General features: G+C 39.3%; 1 protein-coding gene across 1 annotated transcript in view; it reads right to left on the bottom strand.

Annotated features, from left to right (window-relative positions):
* MYO5C (myosin VC) overlaps nucleotides 1–21282 on the bottom strand; it is a 59741-nt gene that overhangs the window by 22587 nt on the left and 15872 nt on the right. Inside the window, exons 10-29 of the mRNA XM_084640929.1 lie at nucleotides 20324–20589; nucleotides 19213–19294; nucleotides 18855–18995; nucleotides 17786–17911; nucleotides 16317–16400; nucleotides 15275–15409; nucleotides 14259–14356; nucleotides 12560–12646; nucleotides 12366–12477; nucleotides 10612–10823; nucleotides 9935–10100; nucleotides 9400–9546; nucleotides 8334–8498; nucleotides 8009–8102; nucleotides 7360–7423; nucleotides 5160–5340; nucleotides 4209–4302; nucleotides 3086–3149; nucleotides 2891–2971; nucleotides 1674–1854 (exon numbers count right to left, since the gene is read on the bottom strand). Coding sequence (XP_084497055.1) covers nucleotides 1674–1854; nucleotides 2891–2971; nucleotides 3086–3149; nucleotides 4209–4302; nucleotides 5160–5340; nucleotides 7360–7423; nucleotides 8009–8102; nucleotides 8334–8498; nucleotides 9400–9546; nucleotides 9935–10100; nucleotides 10612–10823; nucleotides 12366–12477; nucleotides 12560–12646; nucleotides 14259–14356; nucleotides 15275–15409; nucleotides 16317–16400; nucleotides 17786–17911; nucleotides 18855–18995; nucleotides 19213–19294; nucleotides 20324–20589 — 2580 coding nt within the window. The remainder of the gene's footprint in view (nucleotides 1–1673; nucleotides 1855–2890; nucleotides 2972–3085; nucleotides 3150–4208; nucleotides 4303–5159; nucleotides 5341–7359; nucleotides 7424–8008; nucleotides 8103–8333; nucleotides 8499–9399; nucleotides 9547–9934; nucleotides 10101–10611; nucleotides 10824–12365; nucleotides 12478–12559; nucleotides 12647–14258; nucleotides 14357–15274; nucleotides 15410–16316; nucleotides 16401–17785; nucleotides 17912–18854; nucleotides 18996–19212; nucleotides 19295–20323; nucleotides 20590–21282) is intronic.

The following is a 21282-nucleotide window of genomic DNA, read 5'->3' as shown; positions in this document are numbered from 1 at the left end:
AAATTTCAAATGGAAGTGCGGACCTCTTTGGAAAGTCTTACACAGTCTGTGGGTCCCCTGGGGTCAGTGGACCAGACGTTGAAACCCACTGCTATGCTAGATATTATGACAGATGCTTGACAGATTATCCTTAAAGTTTACATGCTAAGGGACTCAATTTTGGGAGGTGAAGGTCCTGGTTCTATCCACATGCTGTATGTGTGCAAAACAGCTGGCAATCCTGGCGGCCTGTATGCATCCAACTACAGGACATCATTATGACTGGCACCCAATTATTGGATCTGAACTCTTTAAAACTGCAGAATGTTGAGCTTTGCTTAACTGGGACTGGTTGACTGCTTACCCAGGTGGTTGTTACAATGAAAGAAACACCATCTTTAAGAAAAAGCAGTAAAATAAGTTTCCTTTTGTCTGTTCCAAGTGGTTGGTACTTTTCAAAACCAGTAGAGGGATTAACCCAAGTGTTCCGTCATCTTTCCATGTATGAATTTAAAAAAAAAACCAAACTCTTGTGTTCTAAAGATGTATGTTTGTATGAGCTATTGCTGTATGGTTAATGGTGGCTGTTTGCCTACAAAGACATTGTAGCATGATATAGCATGACTCCTAGCTATATCAGTTTGAAATACTGTACCTCCAGCATGCAACATACTGTGTAATTCTGATTCTAGTTTGTGTTGCTCTGGAAAGGGTTATTTTTTCATTAAGAAACTCTCTTTATTAAGCTATGACATCCACCGATGAGAAAGATAAACACATACCATCAGTCAAACAATAGAGGTCTTATTTGATTTTCAGACCAGTTGTTTAAATTATGGATGTACTGAAATGGCTAAATATGATAGCTTCCTGATCAATGCTAAAGCTCTGGTATTGTTTTTCTAACTAATTCTCTATTCAAACGACCTAAAAGCTTAGAAATAGATGTTTGTATTCCTGAATAGCTGTCCAGTGTAAAACTCCATATTTGCACAAATTATTACTGGAATTTGAAACAAAAAATCCCATAAGAATGGCAAGGAAGAGCATACAGTATGTCCAGCATAATACTTGTATGAGCCTACCAATGTCCATCATGACAATATTTTGAATAGAACAAAATCCTTTATAAAATCATAAGTCTTAGTCACATGGGCATACAAAGGGTTAAAATACAATCTAAGCTCACACTGTGATTTTTCTGTTTCCTTAGGAAAGTATCAACCACTTGAGCCACATTCTGCTTTCAGGTGCATGAACATGCAGCTCCTGCTGAATCAGAGTTTGTAAAATGGGTATTTTAACATTTGACGATTACGACAAAAATGCACATTGAGGACATTTCTCAGCCCAGGTTTACACAGCAGAAAGGGGCTAAGACAGAGTAGCTCCACGTGGCTGAACAAACTGGCTGTAGACCAGGCCAACCAAGTCTGTCACCTCTCCTGATGATGTCCTCATGTATAGCAGTTTGTTGGGCATCACCACAGCCTTTACTCCAGTGTGGATGTAAAGGCTGTGTATTTTGACATGGTTACATCTCTGGGGTCCATCGAGCTTAGTGGAAGTGCCTGCAGAAATACTGAGGGTTTCATGCCACAAATACGCTTGGGGCAGGATTCTGTCCCAAGGTAATAAGAGAAAAGGTTCTGTCCGACAAGATAGTACTAACCTCTGCAGTACTTGAACCTTACCATGTTTTCCGATGTTAGTCTACTAACTTCAAGTCGGATGCTGTCATTTATGTCATTTTCCTCCCTAAACAACTTTTGTAAATGGATAATTTCTTGACTAAGATGTTCAACTTTGAAGTTCAAAGCTTCAATCTCTTTTTCATAGTTCTCTTTCTGAGACTGGAATTGGCTTTCCAACACTCTGTTAAAAAACAAAAATTGGAAGCTACAGACAGAGTATAACTTTGGCAGCAATATGCCTTCTCCCAGGGTCAAGACAAAAGCAGTGTGAAAACAAGGCACAGAGCTGAAACAACTCCAGAACCTCAACACCCCAGGAATTCAGACCAATTATGAGCTCCCAGAACACACACATTTTGTTTCTCATGACAAGGGTTCAATCTAAATAGTTTTCAGTTTTATGTTATAATTTATGCCTATACAGTTCAAAGCTATTCAGTTATCTCATCTTTCCTGATATGCATGCAATGTATTGTTTATTTCATTTAACAACTTCAGAATCTTTAAAGAAACACCACCATGTGCAGACATGTAAATCAGAGAAAGTAACCATGTCAGGTGGATTAAGGACCTTGTAAAATACAAAACGTCCAAATTATGTGCAGTGAGATTTTAGCCCAAACTAAATGGATCTCATTAGTAACACTGGTTCTTAAAGGCTTCTAAGGTCAAAATTATTTCCTTTTTCTAGCTGTACAGTACTAAACAAAAGCTATATGATTGGTTTAAAACAAAGCTCAGAGAAAGTTTTCTTGTACACAATATATCCACCAAGACTGTCCGAGCTTTTTTGTTCCTTTCAGTCCATGCCTCTCCACTCAAAGATTGGGTCGCTCATCAAAACATTAAAATTTATGGAGATTAGTCTCATGAATCTCCATGGAAAGTTCTCTAGCTATTAAAAAATATCCATATGTTTCCAATGCTTGCACTATTAAAATACCACCATCCTTACTTAATGTTTATAATGCTCAATCCTGCAAGTTTTATTCATGAGTAATTTTTTATTCATGCATTTGTCCCATTGACTTCATAATAATGCGATTTGCTGGATTGAGCCCTAAACTATTCCGCTATTAGGCAATGTTTGTTCACTTGTTACATGATGCTTGCAGTATGATACTGTAAGACCAGTTTCCTTATTACTGCCCCTTACAGTTTATCCTATGAATCTCAGGCCAGAATTATGAACAATACATTACATAATTAAAACTAACCTTGTGGCTTTTTTCAGGCCCTCATAAGCAAACCAAAGTTCTCCATCTTCATTTAAATGTTCCAAATCTTCTGTGGACAGCCTAAAATACAAGGCAAGACAATGTAAAATGTGTATGGATGAAGAAATTAAATATCTTAAAAGTATGATTGTTCTACATTTTTAAAAAGCCTAGAAAAAAATGTATATATTTTACCTGCTTCTTACATCCTCAACATCATAGCTCTCAAAAAATTGTTGCGCAACTTCCGACACCTTTTCTGAAAATAAACATCATTATGTAAAGAATGAATTTTCTCCTTAAATTTTCAGAATAAAAATGTCATACAAATAATCACATCAGCCTCTTTCTAAAGCAGCCAACTTCTTTGCTGGTGGATGATACATATACTTAATTTAACTAAGGAGTGCAATCCAGAGACTTCGTTCTATCCCTATCTCTTTATGGATATCTAGGTAGGTACAAGTGCCAAGGATGCTGTCTATTATGTGCACTTGATATGAAAGTTATGTCCTTTCCTTCCGAATTTGGACCTTGCTGGAGTTATCTACACCGTAGCTATTTCATGCTTTGCTTACCGCAAGATGATTTACACAGGAGCTGCACCTTCAAGCTATTAGGTTCTGCAGCGAGTGCAGACAGTGGCAGCACTCTTGTTAAGCAACATTTCTCACAGTCTCCAGTTCAGCATTTCTCACAGACTCTGGTGAAACACATGCCTAACTTTAAGAATGCCAGCAATCCCTTCAACTACTCATGGGCTTTAGGCATATGCCTTGCTGAATCAGTGCTAGAGAGCATATTATATTCGTGCTCTGTGAGTTGTACTAGCTACTTATTCATTTCTGAGTTAAATTCAAGGTGTTACTTTTGATCTGTAAATGGGTTGAGTGCTGGCTGGCTGAGAGACCAACTCCTCTGTCATGTGATCCCAAAGCAAGGGCAATCATCTGAGACATCTGAATTAACAACACTGTTGTTTAAATGAGAGAGGACTGAGTGTTCTTGGTGAGGAGTCCCTGGTGTTGGTATTCATTCAGCACGCAGCAATACTCACCTGTTTTCCCTCAGGCTTTTTCTGGTGGAAGATAATGTGGCTGATGGAATGGAGTTCATTCTGGGTTTGGGCAAGGGGGTTTATTTGGTTTTTTGTTTGTTTGTTTTTTAATGTCTGTCTGAGAAGTTTTGACCTCTGAGTGTTTTTACCTTTTATAATATATCTAGAAAAACCGACACAACTAAACATATATAAGTTTAATCAATTAAAACAGAATCGTAAATGTCTGTAAATGCTCTGAATTACATAGTTGTCAATTACCTCTCATTTCTTGCTTCTGGGATTGGACCTGCTTTTCCACATCCATTTTCTGTGTCTGAAGCAGTTCAATTTCCTTTTGCAATTCAGGTATCATCTGAATTGGACAATTTTTTCAGAATGAGATGGAGTCCAATGAGATAAAAATGAGTGACTAAGATGGGCCAGATATTGACTAAGTTGTAAACAGTATTATAATTAACAACGGTTTGATCAACATGCCACAAGATTTAAAATGTGTTCTGTTTAAATCAGTCTAGTAAAAGGTCTCAAATATTCACCTATATGAGAGAACCTAATAGTAAGATTCTGACACAGCATATATAGTTTATGCTACAATATTTGACTCGAAGAATATTTTGCTGTTTTTAAACACACACAAACAGGTTCTGTTTATAAAAGGGAATAAATAATATTTAGGAAATGTCCTCCTGCTGAATTAATACCTTCTTCCAAAAGTTGATTGACATATTTTAATGGACAAATGTTTAAGGCCCAATTCAGTCCTCCAATATTTTTGCACAGTTCTCACTGGCTACATTTTAAGTTGTGCTTATTCTGAGGGCAGAATTAGGTTACAAATATTCCTTTCATCAGGACAATAGATACAGTTTTTTTGTTGTTTTGTTTTTAGTTGGCAGTGGGTTTGTGAGAAGTGCAATTTTCAGATTTTATACTCAAATAAATGTACTAACCAGCTGTCATTTGTGAAAATGAGAGTAATTTTGTGTCTGTCTGGTTTTAACACGTGTATTGAAGCCAACAGTAAATATACACTATTGCCTCAACCAGATTTTTACTAACCACAGCTTGCTTTAAAATGTACTGTACATAAAACAACAAAACAGAAAAGATGGAGCATCAATAAAGCACTGAAATTCTCTATTTGCAGTATATAGGGACTAAAATAAACTGGACCATCCCTGGTTTTGTTTACTTAAACATTCCTCCTACCTTTGCCTGTTTTTGAAGGTGTCCTACTTCCAGTTTTAAGCCATCCTGAATGATATGTTCTTCCTGAATTTGATCTTGCAGCTTAATTTTCTCTTCTTCGAGAGTCTTAATTTCTCCCTTTAATGACTCAATTTCTTTTTCATAGTCTTGCTTCTCATTTTGGAACTTTTTCTCAAGTATTCTGCAAGGAATCAGAAAGAAAGCACTTTTTAAAAACCCATCCCCAGGTGAAGAAGTGTTTTGTTCTGTTTTTTCATTTGATTTGCAGTTTTGGAGACCGAAGGCTATGGGTACGTCTACACTTGAAACTATCAGAATATTCTGCTGCCCACGTCACTGCAGCTTCAATTCTGTTTTTGGGGCACTAGCTCATTCAAAGCTAGCATGCATATGTCTATGTGAGTCAAAAACTACACCTCCAGTTCATATATAGATATATCCATTGAAACAGGACCAGCTGGAATGACAGACAAGGTGCACCCTTCAACTGAAAAAAGCATAAAATGTATAAGGTGTAAAAAATATTAGGTGGGACTGAAAACAGAGGGGAAATACTGTCAACTATTAATATCACTTACTGACCTAATAACCAGGAATGCAAAAAACCTAACCTTTTAATTTTCAGAAAGTTAGTAAAGGTATCTAAGAATAATGGAACATATTCTCTCTTGTATGTGTCACAGAAGACACTTGGTGGAATCCTCCACCACAACTTGGGCAAGAGAAAATGGGGGATGGGTGGGACAGCTAAATGAGATGGGTGGGATTTCCAAAAGTGCACAGTGTCAGCCTAACTTTGCTCTGAATGACTTCAGTAGGAGCAGAGGTAGGCCAATGCTGAGCACTTCTCAAAATCCCAGCCTAGCTTCTCAGAATCATCTGCAACGTTGATGAGAGGATGACAGGAATGTGCCCAGGCCTCCCTACATCTACCTGGCTATGGGGACTGAGGTAGAGGGCTCAAAGGCAGAACAACCCCTATGTCTAAGGGAAAGTCTACACTGAAAAAGAAAAAAAAAAAAGCAGTGAGTTTCAGAGCCCAGGTCAACTGACTCAGGCTTATGTTATGGAACTAAAAATAGCAGCGTAGACATTCCCACTTGGGCTGAAGCCCGGGCCCTGAAACCCTGTGACAGAGGAGGGTCTCACTGCTGCAGGCTTTTTTCCCTATATAGACGTACCCCCAGCCAGTAATATAGCGCAAGTGTCCTCGCCTTTCCTGCTAGCTCCCTGTGAGACCCAGGTGGTGGAGACAGTCTTCACTCAGGCCTTGTCTACACTACATGGGAAATTCGATCTAAGCTACGCAATTTGAGTTACTTGAATACCGTAACTCAAAATCGACGTAGCTTAGATCGACTTACCGCGGGGTCCGCACTATGCAATGTCGACGGGAGACTCTCTTACTTGAGAAGGACACAGGGTTTCCAACTTTTGGAGAGGTTGAGTAACCACATTTCCCTGTATTTTAAGGGATGTCTCTTATTTTGTGCTGAATGTTCTACAAATCATATACATTTAGGAGCTACTGTGAAGCATCTTATAAGATAAAAGGTACGTTTTCAAGCAACAATCATACAAAGGCTCATAACATGTGGACGAACTATGTGTTTTTGTGACACAAATGGAAACACTTTGGGTAGTGAGGGCCCGTGCCTTAAAACTAAGCTTTGTCCTGTATTTTCAAGCAAATGCCCTTTATTTCTTTGAAATGTTGGTGGTCAGAGAGAGAGAGAGAGAGAGTGTGAGTAACTGAAAGAGCTGGCTGTGGGTATGACATTGTCTGATTTCCCTAAGGTCAACCCCCTTTTCTGTCTTTTTCCCTCTAAGTCACAAAAAATCTGCCTGGTGTCACCATCAGCCTATTCTCAGACACTGTGGGTTGCAGTGCATTTCCAAAGGCACCATTATGATCAGACTCTCCTCTCAGTTCTCAAAAATATGCTTGAGAATTAAAACAGAAAATTGTAAAAGCAAAATTGATCAAAGGAAACCATACAATTTCCCAGGCACATGACTGATGTCTTTAACCTTCCCTCTGTTGACATGTTTTAGTTTCCTATTCGAATATATACCCCAATAGCCATGGAGAACGGAACGATTTTTGTGTTTATGCATGCATAATTCATTTTCAGAAAGAAAAAAAAAGGCAGAGAGAGAGTAAGAAAAATGTAGTTTTAAAATAACTTAAATTCCATACATTCTTTGTCTTTCTTCTTGTTGTACGTTGGTAAACAGTTGTTTTGTGAGGTCATCCATTTTGTCTGTGGGGAAAAAAATTATATTTGAAGGCTCTTCATGTAACAGTGAACATTTAGAGTAAATTAAAAATTAAGAGCATGAACATGAGTTTTTGTTTTAATAAGCAATTCTTTGGATAGTTTAGTTTAGAATTAACTTATCACATGTAACCACATTAATCCTGAGATGCAGAATCACAGCATAAGCAAGTTCTGACAAATCAACATGCTATGGGTTCTAAAATGTAATTACAGATTTTGATTCCACGTGCTAACCTTTCAAGAGAATTTGGATTTTTAAGAGCAATATACTAAAAGAATCAAGCAAAGAGAAGAGTTTTGAAGGGAATGCTATGAGCTCCCTCAGAGACAAGAGGCAAGGGAGAGAGGAAAGCTTCTGTTCCTACATAGACTCTAGAATGAAGAGCCTGGGCACTACATACCCTAAATAGAGCATTTCAGAGATGAGTAACTAAAGGCCAGATGTCCAGCTACAGTAAACAGACTTCAACAGAGCTATGCCTATTTACACCAGCTGAGGAGCTGGCTCTATCACTGTTCTCCACTGCAACTTTGCAAAACTGCCCTACATCTGCTTTCTTATTGTACCTTTCATTTCCTCAGTTTCCTCTTGGAGCTTCTGTTCTAAGAATGTTTTTTGTTCTTGCAGTTCTGCATTCTGTTTCTCAAGTTTTGAGAGTTTCTGCAAACATAAGAAGTTAATAAAAGACACAAATTAAAAATGAACAAAAAAAAAAAAATCTTTCATTGAAACCCAGGGCTTACAGTTTAAAGGAAATTGCAGACTTTGTTAGAAGTTGCAGATGCTTAGCAACCCTCAGGATCAGGCACTACATAAACCCATTGTCACAGTAGCTAAAAGATTAATAAATTATTTTAAATTGCGACCACCACCAGGAACAGGAAGATTAACCTGTTCCGTGTCCTCCTTATATTTCTTTCCTTTTTCCTCAGAGGTTCTCTTTTGTGTCACTAATTTTTCAAGCTCTAATTCAAGTTTCTGGATTGAATCTAGGTCACTCGCATGAGTCGAAGCCAGGTGAGTCAGCCTCTCCAGTAAGCCATGATTTTCTTTGTTCTAAAATGAGTAAACATAAGTTAAAATGAAACCAAATTAGAGTTTTGTTCCATTCTATTTAGTAACTTATATTATTAGTGAAATACACACATTTCCCCTCCCAAAACAGTTGCAACAGGTTCTGCTCTATCCTTCCATCAGTTACCAAAGCCCAACTTTGTGTCTTTCATTGGAAATCTCTAATAATTGAATATTTGTTCTCTCAATTTTTAAAAACTGTTTGGACACTGTATTAGCAAAGAATGACCTCCAAGAACAGAATCAAGTAATACTTGGACAACAAAAACAATTTACCACCTAATCTTGCCTTAGTTATGAGAAAACAGCTAATCTACTGCCTGACCCCTCCCCTTGCTCATTCATGTTCACTACAACCAGGGAAATTCTGTCTGAAAATGAGGTTAAAGCCATATTATAAAACCAGTTTGGCTAATATGGCTCTCAAAAAATTGTCCCTGAAAGAAAACCATGGTAGAAACCACAAAACAGCAAATGCATCTAAACAGAGTTGCAGCTAATATGGTTCTGATCCCAGCGTGAACAGGATCAAAGAGAAGTGACTGAACAATTGCAGCATACATAGGAACTGCCACACCGGATCTAACCATTGGCCGTCTAGTCCAGAATCCCATCATCAAGAGGGGTCAGTACCAAATGCTTCAAAAAGTACAAGGAAGCCCCTCTGGACAAATATAGAATAGTGTGCCTGCATGGGAAGACAATTTGTGGTTGTTTTAGGCCCTTATCAGGGTCCATACCCCTCATGCAAATTTTTCGTGTCTAATGAACTGCAGATGATATTATTAGCATAAATGTCTAATTCACATGTGATTGACTCGCAATAAAACAAATGCATTGAAAGAAAATTAATAGAAAACATGAATGGATTCTTGTCATCTACCTGGTCTTCTAGTTTCTTCTGCAGTCGCTGAACTCTGTACGAAAGCTGAATATTCAACACAAATCGCCGAATATTCTGAAATCTGCGTCTTGCAAGCCAAGCACGGGCATGTTTCTGAAGGATTACAGCCTTGTGTTCCTTGAGCATCTTTAAAACAAGAGAGCAACAAACTCCTACAATTATTTGGTGGATCAACCAACATATGTTCAGATGTTCTGTGATTCTATCTACAGGGATAAACAACCATGTTAAAATCCTAACACTTAAAATAGAAACACATTCGAATAGCACATCCAAACCATTGGAATAATCAAAGAACACCACCTCCGACATTTTAAAAATTGTAAAGTGAATGTGCAATAGATCCTGCTTCAAATTATGAGGTAATAAACATCTCATCCACATGCTGAAGTATTCAAGAGTACCTCATGTCAAAGATACAGCATTAAGCATCACTAGAATTTGTCTCCATCATTTTATAACAGCAAAAGTTCCCAAACACTGGGATCTTGGTCAAATTCTTAAATGGCTGTACCTTTTGGAATTTCTTCCTTGCTAGAAATCCTCGCACATAAGCTTGGATTGTTATAGCAGCCACACAGATGAGCTGGCAAAGTTTACGGACAATATATCCCCGACAGTGCTTCTGAATAACTATAGCAGCCCATGCTTGCTTTAGAGCTGTAGCAGTGATAGCTTGCCTTAATTAAAAAGAAAATAAAGTTATTTTTAATTGATATTAGACTCCTTGTGCTCATCCTCTCAAGTCCCAAAGGTTGGACCCAAAAGAAATAATAGGATAAGATGACTATCATTATGTGGAACCAATACTTTTAACTAAATGACATGTCTACAGTCCCAGTTTCATGAGTCAACATTTGTAATACGAGTAATTTAAAATGCTAAAAGTGAGGTCACAGCAGATGGAGGTGAATTTGGGTCTAAAATTACGGGTATTCCCTACTCTGGGGTAGATTCACATTAAGTAGCATTTTAATTTGGACTATTCCTGAAAACAAGTCTAACATACAGAGCCAAATTGTGACTCAAATGCCAAGTGGGCATAGAGCCCAGTTGTCCGGTCAGGCTCAGTCCACATGTGCAGAGCGCTAATCAAACTCTCCCCCATATTTACACTTGCATGTATATGCCAGGCATGAGTCTGAGCTCTTCACACGTGCCCTCATAGCAAACTGATTTATTATGAAGTACCGTACAGCCCGCTGTCCACGGAAGTACTGCTGTATTGTAACAGCTGCTTGTTTTATATGGAGGAATTTCTTCCGTTGATGCCAGCTTCGAACATTCTTTTGGATCACAATGCATGCTTGTCTCAGTTTATCTGACCGCAGTTTTTCTAAATAAGCAACCTGTCCTGCTCTAAAGAAAATTTTTGTTCTCCCAAACTGATACTGGTTAGGATCCTGCAAAAGAAAACCATAGGTTTATTTATAATCTGCAATCTTCTCCTTTTTGGGGGGCAGTGGGACAGGCACAAATAACTGAAGCCTTGCTATGCCAAAACGTCAAAAACACAGTTAACGACAAGCAGCCTCCCTATAGATTTGGGGAAATATTTGAGCTCTGTGCTCACTCCACAATCTTTCTGCTTCAAAAATTAAGGATCTAAATGCTAAAAGAGACTGAGGAATTTGTATAAGGTCAGTTTTATATATTTTGTAGTCACACAGCACTTTTCATACAATTACATCTCAAAGCACTTTACAAACTATGGCCAAAATTCTCCCCCCAGTTACACCATTAACTGACTCTGGGTGTAACTGAAGGCAGTTTCTGGCCCTGTGTATTTATACTTCAGCTGAAGTTCAGTCACCTCTAAGCTGAAGGACTACAAGTAACTAGTGTAATGTGAATACACATCACACAGGAATGATGGAAGAGAAGGAAAAAAATATTTTCAGCAAGGGATAGCCTTGGTGTAAAACGTGACATGGGATCCTTAATGTTTAGAGCAGGTAGGCTACTTTCGGAAGTCTTAAGAAGCCACATACAGTAAACAGCAAGGAACTCAATTATCCACTTCAAGAGGATGGAAGGCTGAGCTGAACTTGCTAGGATTAAAGCTTTGGCTTCAGAGAGTTTGATTGCAAGATAACACATTATTAGAACAGCACTACGCTTTACTGTATTCCACTTAGCATGCATGTAGCACTTTCTTTTCATTGACCTAAAATGCTTTACTAAGATAGGTAAAGTATCATTATACCCCTTCTACAGATGGGGAATCAGAGGTGCAGAGAGGTTAAGTAATTGCTCACACTGAATCACTGGCCGGTGGAAAAGAACAAAGGCTCTGTGCTCAATCCACTACTCCACAGCTGATTAAATGACCTATCTAATAATAAGATAAATAATATTTAAATCATCATTCATATTTAAAGAGTAAATACTTTTGTGAATTGGATCCTTTGTATTTATATTTAAAGCTGCAAGTGTGCCACAGAGATCACGGATTCCGTGACTTTCTGGAATCTCCGTGACTTCCGCAGCTGGCCCCAGCCGCAGCGGCTGCTGCTGGGGTGGCCCTGGGGCCAACTGCTCAGGTAGCTCTGGGCAGCTGGCCCCAGGGCCACTCAAGCAGCGCCCAGGGCGGCTGGCCCCAGGGACCACCCCGGAGCAGCAGTCCCGGGAGTGGCCCCGGAGGCTGTCGGAGCAGCGTTCCCCAGGGTCCTCGGAGCAGCAGCTGGCCAGGGGCAGTCTTCCCCTGCCACCAGAGCAGGGGCCAGCTGTCAGCCCCCACGTTCTCACCAAAGCAGCGGCGCCCTAGGGCCGCAGGAGCAGCTAAGATTTAGTCAGGGGTATTTCTAGTATAAGTCATGGACAGGTCACAGGCCGTGAATTTTTGTTTACTGCCTGTGACCTGTCCATGACTTTTACTAAAAATACCCGTGACTAAATCATAGCCTTATTTATAACGGATGACAGCACAGAGCAGAAATGCTAACCTGGATTAGCCTCTGCAAAACAGTCTTGCAAATCTTTTTCTTGTCACTTAAAGAAAGTTCATGCTGCGTCATGAGAATGCTGTAACGGCTGAAAAATTCAATGTAAGTCCACCTATAAAATGAAAAATTGGTGAATGTAAATTATTTCAGCAGATCTAAATATATGTATTCAAGAAAAAGGAGTAGTCACGTACCTGGATGGATAGCTCTGTGAGCTAATTCGAATAGTTTCCAAAACACCACATGCTCGCAGTTGTTGCACCACCCTTTTTGAGTCAAACCTAAGGGAACAGAACTTATACATTATTTTCTTCCAGTTTTTATATGCCATGTTTATAACCATTGTACTTCTTGCAAAGATTAGTACCTGTATGCATAATTGGAGAGATCACAGTTTAGTATAGAGGTTCTTTACCAGCAAAACAAAATTGCAGGTATTAAATATTTCTGAATTATATAATAATGTCCTACACACACATACACACTCTCTCTCTCTCTTTCTATAAACAAACACACATACACCCCCCCCACACCTTTTATATTAAGGGCCTAGTCCTGCAAACACTACTGAGTATAGTACTTAGTACCCACCGATCAAGTGTTTGCAAGATCTGGCTATACAACAATGTATTTCATTTCTAGGATTTCTGGTATCAGAATTTATTCATAAAAATGGTATTTAATGGAATGAATACTACTTTGATAATATTTAGATCAAATGAAGAAATTTAAATTTTGTATTTCTATTCATGCCTGAAGCACTCAGGGTCCCAAGGGAGTTTTCAGGATCTCTTATGTCTGACCCAAATTCTTTGTATGGAAAAAAACATGGAAATTGAACTTCAGGGCTTCCTCCCAAAAGACAAATGAGCAGTACATTTATTTTTCTCTTACAGAGGCTTTGTTCCCTTCAGTGCTAAATTTGAAAGTGTATATTATCAAATGGCACAGAATCAGTCAGTATTCTCAATATATAACATACATACGGGTAAATTCTCACTAGCAACTTTAATAAAAAGTGTTTTATATTGTCAAAGCCTATTTAACCACTCTTTAGAATGCCAAATTCCTGAACAACAGATCTTTGTGGCTGTGTAATATGGTACCACGAAGGCAGACTTAGTGTGTATATCTCCCTCGTCAATGCATGTATCTGTCAGCACTATTAACAGACATCACATCTCTGAGCCAAGAGATTTTCCTGTATCTCTGCATGTGAAACTCATTAATGGTTGCGTGCTTATTATGATTAAAGTCTACTCCAATTTCAAAGCGATTGGTAGCAGTGCTGGCTCTCAGAATTCTGAAACACTTGACAGACACATAACATTAAGAATGCTCTACTTATTCACAACTATTTCGGTGCGTGTTGTAAGTATTTTAGGAAGAAGGCAAACATTTTGGATGTGATTGACGTTGCACGCAGGAACATTCACAGAAAAGAGCTAACACCTTTATAAATATTTTTGTTAAAAGGATAGGTAGTATGAAGTAACGACTTTTCCTCCCAGAAACCCAACTGTACTAATCCATGTCACAGAAGATCGAGCACACCCATACAAACTATCTACCCACTTAAAACTAAAATGGTCAGCGTTCCCTCCAAAAATGTTATAGCAAAGAAACAAAAAAAATAAATCATGGCTTGAGACCTTTTAACTCAACAGAAAATTTTCCAGTGTCTTAATAACTATGACCAGGTGAATCGTGTAGCATTAATTGCTTATATAAAAATATTAAATTGTTTTATTTTAGTAATCTTTACGGGAATAAAATACATTCTGTATCTAAACTTCAGCTAATAAAAACACTTTACTGATACTTGGCTAATCTGGAAAATAAGAACATATATTCAGTCTTAACATAGTATTTCAACAGCACTAGTGTACTCACTCAAATGGTAACTTCTGATCATTTGGCTTTATGCATCGTACATAGTGAGGAGTGGTTGCATTAAGTGTTTCCATAAGTAAATACAAAGAACTGCGGAACTAGAAAATATTAAGATAACAATTTAGCTAATTTAACGTTCCTATCAAAATAATACATCTTTGACTTTTGATTCTGAGTTAGTCTCTAGCTGGAAACTGTGACAAAAAATATAGACAGCAGTCCTCTCAGAGTTCTGATAATTAAAATGTTGGCACTATTTACCATGAATGTTTTCACACACAAATACACAAACACGCCCACTTGCACACAAAACTGGGATACTAACTAGTAGCTGGGGCTATCCCTAGCTGTACAGCACACTAGACATCCTAGAATAATGTTTCTAAATACCATAGTACCAGATATGCACTTATGAATAAATCTGAATCTCACGCCCCCAAGTACAAATTCCTGAATGCCCGCACTTCACCAATATTTTCTACTTCATAGAATCATAGACCCAAATGGTTAGAAGGGTCATCTAGTCTAGCCCCCTGCCAAGATGCAGGATTTGTTGTGTCTAAAAAGTGCTGTTTTAGGAGGAATATTGAAGAGTCATGGCCACCCCCTCTTGGCTGATGTTGGGGACTGAACTGGAAACCTCTAGGGCAGAGGTTCTCAAACCTGATTGCACCACAACCCCCTTCCAACAATAAAAATTACTACAAGACCCCAGGAGGAGGGAATGAAGCCTGAGCCCCGCCGCCCTGGGTGGAGGGGCCAAAGCCAAAGGGCTTGAAGCCCCAGGTGGGGTGAGGGTGGGGCTGTAACCTGAGCCCTGCTGCCCTCGGGCTTCAGCTTTGGCCCCAGGTGGTGGGGCTTGGGCTTCGGCCTGAGGTCCCAGAAAGTCTAAGCCAGCCCTGGCGACACCATTAAAATGGGATCATGACCCACTTTGGAGGCCCGACCCATGGTTTGAGAACTGCTGCTCTAGAGTTAAAAACATGACTCTTTAGAGCTTGAGCTAAACTCTATACCTTATTGCCAACCGTCGTCCGGAACTGTTTGTTAGGTGGCTTGACCACTGTTTTTGCTGATTTGACTGTTATAGCTGACCGGAAGGGTGAAATGGGCACTGGATGGTCTTGAAAAAAGTTTGCACACAGATGAAACTAAAAGCGTAAATGAAAGGATCACAGTTAACACTGAGAGTAATTGTAATAATGTTTTAATATAAGAATTCTAATAATGGATGTACAGGACAAAAAAGACATTGTCGGTCTCAGATCTTAGGCCAAATCTTGTAGCTTTTGAGACTGGACCCTTTGATTTAAGATACATAACTAACTAGGAAGCAATTACTGCTGGACTTCATTTCACCTGAAAGACCTGAAGCCTGCAATTAGACCTGCATGGAGCCTCACTGACGTCAGCGGAATTGTTTGGGGGTACAGGGATACACCCGCGTGGACATGATTACATGCCTGGGTTAAATTCAGACTATTCATGTTATTTTAAAAAGGTTATTTAAAACTAAAAATTTGTTTTTCTTTGTCAGCTTAAGTTAGATTCTTAACAATAGGGCTGCATAGTCAAGAGTAGTAGGCCAAAAAGTGATAAAGCTCTCTCTTGTTTTCACCTTACGTCTGCTTGAAAGTCAAAGTAATTCTTTCTATGCCTTTCCATTATCTTTTGTCTCCTTTTAAAAATAATCAGTGCCCCACAGACATGATAAACTATGCAACAGATCAGTTTGCATACACCTCAAGAAAAAAAAGCAGTTTTAATAAACTGAGATTTCAGTTTCAAGTTTCAAAAGGTTGTTTATAAAGAACATTACAAAAATACTTAAAATATTAAACTTGCTGGGTAACTATACACAAGAATAAGTCTAAACAGCGTTCTTTTAACTTGCAGTGTCACTTTGGAATTATTTTAGGTCCATAGTAAGAGTTTTCAGGAAAAGCATTCTTAATTTAATAACATTAGATCAAAGTATTTTCATCTTAATCTTTATTCATATTCCACAAGAATTCTGGTATCGCTAGTAGAATAATCAGCCATGATGAATTTACTAACCTTGCTGTTTTTCAAGATGTCAATCAATACTTCATACACTGTATCTCTGTTTTTTTCCAGAAATCCTTCAGATTTGTACTCTACCTGTGCAAAAAAGTGAAATCAGTAATCATAATGGCAACAACATGAAAAATTAATGAAAAGAAATTCTTTTACCCCTGGGCGGTGGCACTGGGTGCAGATGGGCTGGTCTCAGAGACCTGGTCCAATATTTTTATTATTCCTAACCAATGTAGGTAAAATTCTGTCTTTATCAGTTGCATTGTGCCAGATGTATAACCAGCAATTGTAAGAGCTGGACAAACTGGCTCAATATGCAGCCAGTTGCATTTTTCTTCTGTTTTGATTAGGAACGGCATTCAGTCCCAGCTACCACATTCAGCAGCCTGCAATGTTCTTGATTGTTAGCAGAGGAACACCTCCTTGACAGCTGACCACCTTCTCTTAAGGTCATCATGCACATTGTGGTTGGACAGTCCTTCTAATGATCTCATCTCATTTATCCACTGCCTTCTGTTACTCATTTCCCCAACTTAAACTCTAAGGGGCCCCTGAAACTGAAAACTAAGTTTCAAATATAAATAAAATAAAGATACTAATAAAACCTGATGATACTTACTGAATGTGTGTCAGTTGGACCCCTGACTATTTTGCTTATATGTTGTATGCTTTTTCTGCAACTTTAGTCTGAAGTTTTTGGTCTTATACTCACATACTAACAATTGGGGGCTCTTTGAGACAGGGACTTTATCTTCCTATCTGTTTGTACAGCACACTGTGGGCCCATAGCTAAGGCTACGTTTTTGTCACAGGTATTTTCAGCAGAAGTCATGGACAGGTCACAGGCAGTAAACAAAAATTCATGGCCCAGGACATGTCCATGACTTTTACTATATACCCCTAACTAAAACCCGGGCGGGGGCCGTGGGCCAGGACCCCCCTGCTGGTGCTGGAGGGGGAGAGACCAGGCTCCCTACCCAGCAGCGCGTATCTGCAGCTCCGAAAGAGAGAAGGCCGGGGGGCTCCGCACGCTGCTCCCGCCACAACCGCTGGCTCCACAGCTCCCATTGGCTGGGAACTGCAGCCAAGCGAAGCGGCGGGAGCCCGGCCTGCAGGCACGGAGCCCTCTGGCCCGTCAGCCTAGGAGCTGCAGAGATATGCCGGTGGGAGCCAGGGAACCCCTGACGTAAGCACTGCCCCGCACCTCAGCCCCCTGACCCAGCCCTTGAGCCAGCACCAACCACTGCAGAAGTCATGGAGGTCAGAGTCATGGAATCTGTGACTTCCATGACCTCCGTGACAGACACGCAGCCAATAAATATATAAGAAGATAACAACAACATATATTGAATATAGCTTATAAAGATGGCACATGTACAATTCCATTTACACTTTAATAGATTTTTTTCCTTCCTGAATGTTATGTTGGTTGAAAAATGGTGAAATAATACAGTAAAATATACACCTACCTTATCAGCAAAGTGCTGGATGATAAAAGATGTGTTTGACATTTTGGGCTTTTGAAAGAATGGGTTCTTGTTGATATAATTATTATATAGCTTTTGAAGCCAATTTTCATCAGTCCCGTGAGGTAACTATAAAAAAGCAAGCTGTGAGGCTGTTTAATAAAATACTGTTGGAATGTTAACAATGAGGAAGCCACTTACTACCAATAAATGCTATTCAAGCAACAGACATACAATGTGTTGTGATGATAAATAGCATCTGAGTTTTAATCTCTTTCAGAATAGCCAAAAATTCCCTTGGGAAAACCATTTTAAGAAGAAACAGGGTCTTATAAAGCAGCCAAGGTACATAACCTGAGAAAGTTCTGTAGGCAGGCAGACCTCCCTGCCATGAACGCTGCTCCTTGTTCTGAAAGGGCAGTGGCAACATAATTCCAAATGAGGCATAATTTAGCTGCCCAAGAGATCTATGACAATCAGGCCAAGAGAATGGTATTGGGTGAATCACTGGGCTTGATCAGCAACTTTTTACCATATTATGCATAGTACTGATTCTGAAAATCAGGTCATAAGTGACTTGCCAAGGTCACACAGAATCACTTTGGATTCTCTTTCCCATGCCTGTCCTTTACCATTAAGGCCATTCTTTTCCTTTTAGAGGAAGGGCCTCTAGGGGTACATGGCAGAAGGGAAGGAAAAATGGAGTCAGAAGTGGGCAAAGAAAAAAGGAGAGGAATAGTGAGAAGAGAAGCCTAGATGGCGCACAGGGAGCTGAAGAGTGTGTAGAAGGAGAAGAGGGCAGAGATGTAGGACTGGAACAGTCAGGGAGTGCTTGAAAGTGAGGAAAGGAAGCTTGAATTTTATGCAGAATAAGAAAAGAAATTAACAAGAGCAAATAGAGATTCTTTACAACTTTACAAAGATTCAGAGAATGATTACTGCATCAGCAAGGTGCTCATCTTCTTAATTTAAAAGGAATCAGAATATGGTTTAAACCACAAATTCTGCCTGAAACACAACCTGCAGAAATGTTTTCATACCAGTTCATATGTATAACAAATTTAAAAATTACCAAGCACTCTTCATCTAGCAGCTCTAAAATGCCCATTTTAGCTTCAATAAGGTCAATGACTGGTTGGTTGTCATAAAAGTCTATTAGAGTCCATGGGATGTCTTCCTTCATATATTCCTCTTGTTCAAGTTTAAAGACATGCTATTAATGAAAAATGTCAGCATTATGAAAAGCACATGTTAATAACTCAGGAACAAAATATAGGCATTTGGAAAATAGAGGTAAGGTAAAATATTTGTGTAACATGCAATAAAGTATAGATCTGAAGTATAAGAAAATCTCTTTTCTAAGTATTGCTAATCTTTACAATAAAGACACCAATCAACACATACAACTGCAGCAAAATATGTATACAAACCTGGTTAAATTGTTGTTGCAGTTTTTCATTAGCATAATTGATGCAAAACTGTTCAAAACTGTTCACATCAAAAGTTTCAAATCTGAAATACATTTGAAAAATTAGGGGCAGATATTATTAGATAGGAGAAAAAAAATAATCACGATCACTTAAAAGTGAGTGCTAATGTCCCGATGGGATTTTGAGAGAAAACAGCTGCTTATAAGGAAATTACTTCCTAAACTTTCAGTTTCTTAGAGGAGGTCTACACTTGTGGTGGCATGTACAGTACAGACATTGCAGGCCCAGCTAGCATGGCTATAAATAGCAGAGTACATGGTGAGGCATGGCTTAACTGAATAGAATGGGCTACATGCCTGAACCCTATGCAATAGTCCCTACACAGCTCTCTACATGCCCAAGCAAAGCCTCCCATGCCTACACTGCTATTTTTAGCAGTGTTGTGTCCCGCTGCTAGAGCCTTTCCCCTCCACAGCAAAAGACTCCAGCAGCGGGGAAAGTCTCCTCTCCTCACGGCTTCCCCCTTCCAGAACCTTTCCCTGCTACCTCAGACTGCTGGAAACGTTCACTGCCTCATATAGCTACACACCGCAGTGAGAGTGGACACTGCCTGCCTTTCACCACAGTATGTGGCTACATGTACTATACACACGCAAGTGTAGACAAGGTCTTAGACCTAATGACCAAAACCCTGGTGTGCAATGGGGCTGCTCTGTGTTGCAATGGTGAAACAAAGCAACCCTAAAGTTAACATATCCAGCCATCAGAGGAGCATCATCCCATCTCAAAGTGACAATACAACTTTAAATTGATCTTCCCAAATTTACTTCTGATAAGGTGCATATCAAAGACCAATGTCCTAAGATGTACTAAATCCAAGATCAGTTGTCACCTTGCGACACAGATATTGATATCCATCAAAATAAGAAGTTGCCATTGCCCTTCATGCAAAAGATTTTATGGCGCAGAAGACTGCATCCTTTTGATTAAATGGATGCCAATTCATTGTAGGAAATACATCATATTTCCCAGATATGTAGGAATAAGAACTGGAAAACAGAGGAGAGTTGTATCATCTGAAAATAATTTTTTTCACCAGAGATAATCTTACCCATAAATGTCCAAAACACCAATAAAAGTGTGCTGCTTTCCAGAAAAATGCAAAGCTTTGTTAATTCTTTCCACAATGAAGTCAAACAGGTGAGAATAGATCTTCTTTGCCAAAGCATCCCTTGCATTAAGAGCTTGGAGTTTTGTCATAGGCTTTATTACAGTCTCTGAGGTAGTGATAATTTTTCGGTGGCATAACCATTGTGCCACTTTGTCATTGTCTAAATCCAGAAGTTCACAGAATATATTGAGATGTTTATCCTCCAGCTTTAAAGAAGAAAAATAAACATTACTAGATCTTATGAAAAGTTTTAACTAATGGATTATTACGAAGGCTAAGATTTTGTCATGGGTATTTTTAGTAAAAGTCATGGACAGGTTGCAGACAATAAAACAAAAATTCATAGAAGCCCATGACCTGTCCCTGACTTTTACTAAAAATACCCTGGGGGTGAGGGGGAGGAAGAAGGGACAAACAGAACCTTGCTGGGGCTTGCAGCTGCTCCAGCCCCACTGCTGCTCCTGCAGGCCAGGCCACCAGAGCAGCGGTTCCCTGGGACTGGCCGCCAGTCAGCTGTTTTCAAGCAGCCCTGGGACTGACAGCTACTCCAGCCCTGCCCCAGAAGACATCATGGAGGTCCCGGAAAGTTACAGAATCCATGACAGAATCATAGCCTTAATTACTGCTTAAAATGTCTGGTGAAAACCTGGCTCCATTGAACTCAATGGGAGCCCTTGCCACTAACTTCACTGGGGTTGGGATTTCAGCCTACGATTGTTGGTTTGGTTTGGTTTAACTGGTTTTTAATAACACAGGCACTTCTTACACAGGCAAAACTCTGTTGATGTCAATAGACATTTTTCTAGAATAAGCACTGCTGAAAAGGACCATTTATACAACCAGGGATGGACCAATTAAACGGCACCTCATATGGGCTGGGGACTGCATAGGTGGCTTTA

Source organism: Lepidochelys olivacea (assembly GCF_965140295.1).
Source record: "Lepidochelys olivacea isolate rLepOli2 genome assembly, chromosome: 10".
NCBI lineage: Eukaryota > Metazoa > Chordata > Testudines > Cheloniidae > Lepidochelys > Lepidochelys olivacea.
Note: the sequence above shows the minus strand (reverse complement) of the source record. Positions and strands in the feature narration are given on the sequence as shown.